This window comes from Tasmannia lanceolata, unplaced genomic scaffold (assembly GCF_043159265.1).
Source record: "Tasmannia lanceolata isolate RefF3 unplaced genomic scaffold, GAP_Taslan_0.1 ptg000012l, whole genome shotgun sequence".
Lineage (NCBI taxonomy): Eukaryota > Viridiplantae > Streptophyta > Magnoliopsida > Canellales > Winteraceae > Tasmannia > Tasmannia lanceolata.
In genome coordinates, this window is record NW_027518689.1 from 22,647,247 (window position 1) to 22,657,242 (window position 9,996).

The 9,996-nt window shown below is 37.4% G+C and overlaps 1 protein-coding gene across 1 annotated transcript; it reads left to right on the top strand.

Moving 5' to 3' along the window:
* The first annotated feature begins 426 nt into the window (after positions 1-426).
* Positions 427-9,185, top strand: LOC143887118 (epoxide hydrolase 1-like). Its single transcript, XM_077391228.1, has 4 exons — positions 427-884; positions 4,402-4,575; positions 7,633-7,871; positions 8,746-9,185. The coding sequence occupies exons 1-4, from the start codon at positions 600-602 to the stop codon at positions 9,023-9,025; spliced, it is 978 nt and encodes a 325-aa protein (XP_077247343.1). The 5' UTR covers positions 427-599; the 3' UTR covers positions 9,026-9,185.
* Positions 9,186-9,996: the final 811 nt, after the last annotated feature.

Here is a 9,996-nt window from a genome sequence, read left to right on the forward strand (position 1 = left end):
TAGACTAAGTTAAATCTTCTATAGCCCCAAATCAAACCAATCGGAAAATCCTAATTTTAATAACAAATAGAGAACACACCACTTCCCTTTCTCTCTCCTTTTTCATTATTTGCAATTTCATGGAAATTACTTCATTTTCATGTAATGAAAAGACCAAAAAGAGGTGGACTGTTAGGAACAGGAGTGCAAACTTGGACCGTAGTCTATGAACAGTTTTTTGACCCCGCGGTCCCCGCCCCCCATGTTCAACGCACAAAATACCAATATTAGAATTTTGCAATTGCCGTGATTTTTAGAACGTTGGGTCATCCAATAGATGGACGGCCAAAATAAAACAATGGTGGGGCCTACTATACTATGATAGACTTGCAAACTTGTATTTTAATATGATCTAATACAAATATTTCCTTCCAAGTTTCCAAAGAATTGACAAGCCAAAGCCGCCGAGATTGAATGGTGGACGAAAATTTTCTCCCCTATTTTACAATCCTCATTCTTAAAGAAAGGTGAAAGGGTGAGAACATATATATCTTGCCCCTCTGCTAGGTCTTGCCTCTCTACTACACAACAAGGTAGTTCGAGGTTTTCGACCCAATCAGATGGGGAGCGAGTTGAGGCATCGAATGGTTCTAACCAACGGCATCCAAATGCACATAGCCGAGCAAGGGACGGGCCCTATAGTTCTCCTCCTCCATGGCTTTCCGGGGCTCTGGTTCTCGTGGCGGAATCAGATTGTCCAATTGGCAAAACGAGGTTACCACGTAGTTGCACCGGATATGAGGGGTTATGGTGACACGGATTCTCCGCCAGACCCTTCTTCCTACACATATTTTCATATCGTGGGTGACTTGATCGGCCTATTGGATGACCTCCGCGAAGAAAAGGTGATCACTATCTTCTCCATACTCCAATTAGGGGCGCAATTAGGTAGAGTCGGGTTGAGACTTTGCTAAAAAATGAAGGGAAGTGATATATTCGGCTCAATTTTTTTGCTTTGGACAGCCGGCTCAAGTGTATTTATGGCTAGTAGTGCCCTTAGGGCACTCGCGAGCAAAACCCATATATCATTTCCCAAAATGAATTGGAACCCAAACCGAATTTATGGTAAAAGCTCAACCAGAAGCATGCATATTTGTTATGGGGAGATGATTGTTGTTTTTGGCGCTTTTCAATGTGGTAATCTTAACCACCCGATCAATGGGCTTCAAATTTACGCTAAAAATAAGATTTTTAATTGGCAAAGTGGCAAAAAAAGATCGAATGGAGGTCTAGGATTGCCCAATGTTCTTTACATATGTTAATAAGCGCTTCTGATTGTCTCATCTATGTGCGTTATCAAACACTCCACATAATCTTTGGTTACTGAACGAGTTAGGACACCAAGACCCAGACGGGATTCGTTACTGAACGAGTCAAAACGCCTCCAACCACTTCGATTGCGTCTCATGGTTGAGCTCCTCGTCAATCACCTTGCATGTGATGTGGTCTCCATAAAAAAGAAAAAGAAAAAAAAGGATTGTTAGAACATCACAATCATAGAAAAATGACGAGAGATTAAAAAAATGCCTCCTCCTTTGTCAAATACTTCTATGATGGTCCCTAGCAAATCCAACCTACTAATTAGGATTTCGTTGACCATAAGTCTCTCTCTCTCTTCTCCTTATTAACTAGGTTCTGGGACACAATCTTCTCTCTCCTTCCTGTTAATTCCATTTTACCCGGGAATTACGTACATGCTTCTCTTCCGTTTTGAACCTCATGTTTTATGGAGGGGCTAGGGTCGGGCCCACATTTGTAACTCATTTTATGGGATGGGCCCCCATTTTACACCTCATATTTTGATTGGTGGGGCCACCATCTTCACCCAAACAATGCATAGGGTAAGGCCCACCATTTGTAACTCATTTTATGGGATCGGCTTCCCATTTTAACCTCATATTTTGATGGGTGGGGCCACCATCTCCATCCAAAGCCATGCATTAGGGTGGGGCCAACTATTTTGCACAAATGTTTTGAAGAGAACACTCCAAATCCTTAAATTTCAAATGAAAAATCATCCAAAAACTCTAAAACCTAAAGAAGGAGATGGGCTTTATATATCAGCCAACTTATAAAGAGAAAATGACCTGATTACCCCTAGTAAACCAGAAAGGACTAAAAAGGACACGAACAACTGAAGTGACAAAACTATCCTCCATTATTAGCTAACTAATCCTATGCTAATGAGCACTTGAAGACCGACGTAGAATTTCTAGGAGAGGCTCCTGCATCAGTTGGTACCACCACCAACTCCATTCAAATCCATGCACTGGATGGTGCCCATTATTTTACCTCATTATTTTTGGGAAGTGATATATCCACCCCTTTTGATACATGTATCAAAAGGGGTGGATATATCACTTCCCATTTTTATTGGGTGAATCATATGATCTACACGAGCCCATGGATAGGGTAGGCCAACAGTTTTTCACGTCATGCTTTGTTGGGGTGGGGCCCACTATCTCCATTGAACCCATTCATAAGGTGAAGCCCACCATTTACACCTTATATTCTGATGTGGTGCGGCCAGTATTTTACCCCATGTATAGTATAGTATAGCATAGGCCAATCGATAGTGTGTATAAATATAGCCATGCAAAAAATAGCCGTAAGGGCACCCCTCTAGATCCATTTCACCAAAGTACATTAATTATTTCTTTAATTTTACATTTTTCAGTACTATTTTAAATGCATTTTGATGACCTGGGGTCACCCCCTTCGGCTGAATTTGCAAGGTTGCCCTGCTTTCATATTGAGGGGACTCACTTTGCTTTACATTATTGGTTTTTGTTAACGGGTTGCCCGTGGGCATAACTGCACTTGCCATAAATCTACACATTGTTTGAGGGTTTTACAAATGTTTTGAGACTGTTTTCTCAAATCATGTGCAAATATACTTTTCCAATGCACCTTAACCAGTGCCCCGGCTTGTTAACAAAATCCTACATTATTTACCCAGCGGTCAAACACTATTTCAATTCATAAAAAAACTCTCAACAGGAATATTGGTCTCCTAATACTGAAATCCATGTGGTCTCATAGGCAAACTCCCAAGTTCTTCTAAGGTTCTTTAGAGGCCTAATACCAAGATGATCTTGTCTTGAAGGAAAACAATCGTGACCCACTACCCAATTGGCATTTGCCTTTGGTGATCAGGACTGTTGAACTTATATAAGCCACCAAAGGTGTGACCTTTGTGGATCTTGGTCCAAGGCTGAATATCCCAAGATTCAAACATGCGACTTAAAGACATCTTAATGGACTTTTTCATCATTTGTGACAAAGGTCTACAATCATCCGATTAGAGTGGGACCATCCAGCTGTGTAATGTTTCTACTACGGCTCATCCACGTTGTGGTTCACCAAATAGATAATACGGATCAGCCAACTATCTAGAAGTTAAATCCGCCATTTTGTTAACTTCTACCAAATTTCGACCGAAATTTTGGGATTTTGGCTGAAATTTCGGTTTCGGTGAAGACCGAAATTATAGCCGAAACTGAAATTTAAAAGCTTGTTGTGACGAATGATGATAGATTCAGGGGTCCATTCGGTTGCCACCGAAATAGTGTTCGTAGGAAAGAAAAGTAAAATGACTCATTTTTCATTTCCCAAATATGTTTGGTTGCCATGCAGTGTTCATTCTACTTTCCTTGTCTCTTATGCTCTGTTTGGTTGCCTGTGAATGGGTGGGAGATTAGGAGAAGAAGAAGTCAACGGGAGATCAAAAGGAGATCAAAAGAAGATAAGTCAACGGGGAGATTAGGAGAGGATGTAGGGAAGGTTGTTTGGTTGCTTAAGATTTGTGTGAGATCTCCCACACCTCTTCTCAACTCTATCTCGCCGAGATTTTCTCCTCCAATTTCTACGTTTTGGTAAAACTTGGGGAGCGAATTTAGAGGGCGCCACATCACCCAACCGGCTCCAGACAACCCGGTGGTCATAGACCCCAAAATTGCTAAAATGGCGACCAAACAACCTTCGGCAAATTAGGAGAAGATCATTCCCTCATATTTTCTCAAAAATAATTAACTAAATAGAGCATTAAGGAATTTTGAGTTTCCTCCCAAATCAAGAAGAAAGGGAAAGTAAATAGAATTTTACTTCTGCTTTGTTTGTTCTTGGAAAATGATGTAATTTTACTTTCCTTCTACTTCTAATTAACTTGCATCTAAATTTACCTTAAAGAACATAAAATTTTTTTACATTTTTTTCTTTGTTTTTTGGCGGTCAAGTCATAATAATTTGTTGGATCACAAGCAGATAGAAACTCAATGATTTTGCTTACAAGAATGTTTAGGAACTCTTCTAAAGTTTTTATTAGAAGCAATTGATAAATTTCTATAGTATTGATTAATTCAGGCATTTGTTGTTGGACATGACTGGGGAGTTGAAATAGCATGGCACCTCTCCCTCTTCAGACCGGACAGAGTCAAAGCACTCGTCACTTTAGGCATTCCTTTCCAGCCTCGCTCTGCGGCTGTCAAGAGGATGGCAGGAAGGTTTGGGGGAGGATTCTACATTTCCCAATTCCAGGTTACATTTCAATGTCTCTTCTCTTCTTTCCTTTTCTCCTAGGCGCTTGTATTTTACAAGTAAATGCTTGTGATTCTTTACTTATTTTTTGGTAACTTATGTGTTTAAGCAATTCATGTATTTTTTCATTGAAGGTTGATGTTATTACCCCAAATTTACCCAGCCCTCCTTTTTTTTACCGTTTTTGTCTAAGCTCATAATATAATCAGATTAAAGCTATAAAATCAAAGTGAGTAAAGCTATAGCCGTACCTTTACTATTCTTTTATATAAGTAGGGTGTGAATGGACCCATACGGACCAATATATCCATAAGATCTGAGTACTAATTGACACGGTTTCCGGACAAAACAGCTAGATACGAACCATGTCCATTGGTTCCATATCCTAAGGTCCAAAATTATTTTGGATCATGACCCAGTTGTGGCGACAAAATCCAATGAAGCATCCCTTATCCAAATAGTGGACACTAATGTACACAATAACCTTCTTATTTTCATCCATTTATGCCTATTTATGAGGGACATTTTCATCACATATAAAAACCTACTCAAAATGACATACAAAATTCCCCTCTCTCTGTCTCTCAACCCTCAACCCTAACTTTGTACAAAATAAGTAGGACCTAGGCTACTGATGGACTGCCCATTTCTAAATGGATTGTGACTCAGACTAAGAAAGTAGGATTCCAAAAGCACTCAAAAAGGATCCAAGACATAGGTCGTCCAATCCGATGTCTATCCCTTCACCAATGATAAGAAGTAGAAAAACAATAAACTATTATGTTTGGCATAAAGGGCGAATAAAATAGGGTGGAATGGCTAATTTTGGGTCTTTTGGTGATTCAATGTATCAGAAGTCCTATGTTTGTTGTTAATTGAAGCATAAGTTTCACATAGTATATATATTCCAATTAAATTGGCATCAGAACCATAACTTATGGAAATTCTCTTTCCAAACTCCATAATTTTTTCCCTTCCTATATATGTGATGAGTTTGTAGTTTGTGTTGGGGTTCCACGCAAAAGCAAATAGTCCCACATCCGATAAGTGAAATGGATGGAGATGGGTTACAAGGGAATGGGCACCCTCTCTCTAAAGGCTAGCTTTTAGGAGTGAGTTCTACCCGGTTTACTTCCCTAACAGTTTGTTCTATGATTATTTTAGAAACCCATTTCATATGGGTACTAGTGAAGAACACCACCATAACTATCAAGATTCATCCCTAGATTTTGAAAGCCCAATCAGTGTTAAATTTGATGATTTTGGGGCCTCGGGCCCGATGGCATAATTGAACTTTCTGCCAACGAAGGAGTTGTGTTTGGATCTTTAGACTAAAGTCTAATGGATCAAGGTTGCCTCAACTCTCCATATTTTGATGCTTTGGATAATACAAAATCTAAACACTTTTTTGTTAGTAAAGTTTGATCCATTTCTCCAACTTCATATTTTCTGAAAAGTGTAGCAACTTATTGACCCAACAAATGTTTTCCTTTGAATTTGAAAAGGGAATTTTGTAGGGACTACCAAGATCAATACATCACTTATACAATAAATACATTAAATAAATGACAATAGTTTACGGGGTTTCGATTGATGATATATAAAGGAGAAAAAATATTACGATGGGGAATCCATGGCCACCATTGGAGATTCTCGAATGCTAGTGTATTTTTCTCACCACTTTCACTGATCTATTGAATTAGTCTCATAAGAATCTTATAAGGGATATGCCCTTAATTCTGGTTCGGTTATGCGCCTCCATCCCACAATCTTTGTGATGGTTCCCCTAATCCTGGTGTTTTCCACTATATCTCCAGTATAGTGATATTCCACGCCTATATGTTTTTACTTACAGCCACTCGCTCTGCTGTATATCATGCTTATTGCTACATGATTATCATCATAGAATTCTATCAGTCCATATCGACCAAAAATTGTCTAATTTAAACAGCATAAGTAGTTGTCATGCTACATATATATATATACTCAGCTTCCTATGAATATTTCGTCACAACCCTGTTTCTTGTTAGTCCAAGAAACAACTGCACCTCCAAATATGAACACATGTCTTGAAGTGGACCTTCTCTTATCTCTATCACATGTGAACGTGCTTAGTTCCTTTAATATTCCTTTAATATATTTTATTATTATTTTCACTGCTTTCCAATGAGCAAGACTGGGGTTATTTTTATATCTACTTACTAGCTCAACGGATAGGCCAAAACTGGCCAAGTACATAGCATCGCATACATCAAACAGTAAACTACCTGAGCATACAAAATGTTAAGTATTTCTTGTCCTTTATCTGGACATTGAATTAACATATTTCATATCCGCACTAGGGGCGTTTGCGCAGGAATACGATTCTGCATTTCAAAACAATGAATATTACAAGATTAACCATTTAGCAAAGAATATTAACAGCCATGTATACGAGTACATGAGTCCATTCCTTAACATTAGGTTTCGTTTCTTTCTATGTAAAATGGGCGTAAAACAAATTTTACATCCATTTTTTTTATTAAAATGGGTGTAAAATTTTCTTTACCCCTATTTTACGTCAAATTAAACAGATCCTAGGAATATATTTTTAACTTATAAAAATCATCTTTATTATTTAAATGAATAAACAGACACACTTTATTTAAAAATATACAAAATAAATAATTTTGAACACACATTTCAAATATCACATCCACCACACAAACATTAGGCTTCATTTCTTTCTATGTAAAATGGGTTTAAAACAAATTTGATGGCCATTTTTTCACTTAAAATGGGAGTAAGTTAAAATTCTTAGACACCCATTTTACATAGGAAGAAACAGAGCCTGGGAACACATTGTTAGTTAAAAAAGTTTCAAATGTTGGTTTCTTTCTACGTTAAATGGGTTTAAAGCAAATTTTACACCCATTTTTTCACTTAAAATGGGAGTAAAATAATTTTTTTTACACCCAGTTTACATTTTAAGAAACAGAGCCTAGGAACATATTGTTACTTAAAAAAGTTTCATCTTGTTATAACTTAATGCAATTTATCTCTCTCTCAATATTGCAGGATATTGAAAAAGCAGAAAAGGCCTTTGCTCGTTATGATCATTATACAATTCTTAAACAGTTCCATGTTTTCGACAAGCATGATCTAATAGCTCCTCCCACCATGGAGATTAGTGATTTTCTTGAAAACCCATCATCACTACCAACATGGCTTACTGAGGAAGAGCTTCAATATTTTGCAAGCAAGTTCCAAAAATCAGGCTTCACTGGCCCCTTGAACTACTACCGTGCAATTAACTTGTATGTCTACTTGCTCGCTCTTCAATTTACTTGGTTACATGCTTTACTTGATTACATGCTTTTAAGGTACTTCTTGTTTTCTATTTGGTGTTATAGTTTTCCATCATATTTTTTCGAAATATATAGTAGGCCCTAACTGGTTCAAAGATCCAAATTGTTCCTATTGATCGCTCCAACGTCAAATAGGTTTGGCCCCAAAATCATATCCGAAAGATGATCCTAACCATCCAATCTGTAGAAGGACGGCACATTATATAACCTCTATGGATCAGAGGGCTGGGATAATCTTTTGGAGATTATTTTTGAGGCCTAATCTATTTACGTTGGAGCGATCCAAATGAACGGTTTGGATCTTTGAACAAGATGGGCCCCAGCTATTGCTTGTTTTTTTTATCTTGTACTATTGTTCCCATCCTCTTATTCAAAAACTATGGTGAGCCATACGTTGTTCCAAGATCCATACCGTTCATTTGGATCGTCCCAACGTTAGTAGGTTGGGCCCCAAAAATCATCTCAAATGGATGGTCCTGACCCCGTTGATCAGTAGAAGGACAAAACATTATATAAACTCTACAGATCGAAATGCTAAGATCATCCTTTGGAGATGATTTTTGGAGGTCGATCAACCTATTACGTTGGGAGAATCCAAATGAACGGTTTGGATATTAGTGGGCCCCATTATAAGTTTTGAAAAGTATGTGCAGGTAAGTGCGGACACCATATAACATCACACTTTTACCATCTCTAACAGATTAAGCTTTTGGAGCAATTGGTGGTTAAAATCTGAACTGGTTATTTTTTATGACTTGCATTTGTATCTTTTCATGGGGTTGTTGCTGGTTAAAATCTGAACTGGTTATTTTGAATAATATAGGAACCAGGAGCTTCTTGAACCATGGCAAGGAGCAAAAATTACAGTTCCAACAAAGATCATAGTTGGCGACAAAGACCTTGGATTTAAATCTTTCGGCACAGAGGATTTTCTAATGGGGGAAGCATTCCAAAGTTTAGTGACCAATCTTGAAGTTGCTATCATTGATGGTCACCACTTTATTCAAGAAGAGAAAGCCAAAGAAGTCACTGATGAGCTTTTATCCTTTTTTGGTAGTGATATGAAGTATTATAGATGTCGTTCAATTAAGAAGAAGTTCTAGTCGACCATTAGAAAGAGAAAAGAAGAAGAAGAAAGAAGACAAAATTATATATGGTACTAGTAAATTGTGCAAGTGAGGAGAAGCTTTAATGATGCACATTTGTTTCTTTTTTACTGTTCATTTATGATCATGTCGTATGAATGTATGATAGTTTCACGTATGCCCCATCTCAACTCAACCTAAGTCATTTATTGAAAAATGGGGAGTATTCTATCCTTGGTTGCCTGAAACTCCTTGGGCGGGTGGGAAACCTGTTTCCCCTAAAACGCGTTTCTTGCAGTTGGGAAACTCGTTTCCCCTAAAATGAGGGAAACACATTTCGAAAATGTTTCCAAAATATGATATAAAATTGGAGAAATGTTTTTGAAACACATGGGAAACATATGGAAAACTTATGTAAATAATGTGTAAACGCGTGATAAACATATGCAACACTCGTAGAAAACGTATATGAAACATGTAGGAAACATGTGTGGAACTTACGGAAATCATTTTGGAAAAAACACATCATTTCCTAAGACATTTCTCATACGATTTTCTATTGTTTATCGTTTCTCGTTTCCCTAGTATTTTTTTTCATGCGTTTCCCTTTTCGTCTCCCGAATTCGTTTCCCACCCTGGTAACTATGATTCTATCCCTAGCCTTTTGATATCCTCATCCCTCTATTGAAACTTTCATATTTTTATATAGGACACTGAATTATAAAATGAAGCAAAGGAAGTTGAAGATGAAAAGATGGGTTGAATATCAAAACAGGGGATGCAAGCATCATTTTTCCTATGTATTGATATCATCTTACTATTTGGGATTATTAATTTTGTATATTGTTAATATATATACATAATTTTTCTAGAAAAGTTTGTAAAATGATTTTTTTTCGAAAATTTCTTACTTTCGCAAATGTTTGCTTACAAATGAAAAAGTAAATTCAACCACAACAGTTAAAGTTTTATTTTTGCATATCTTTAAT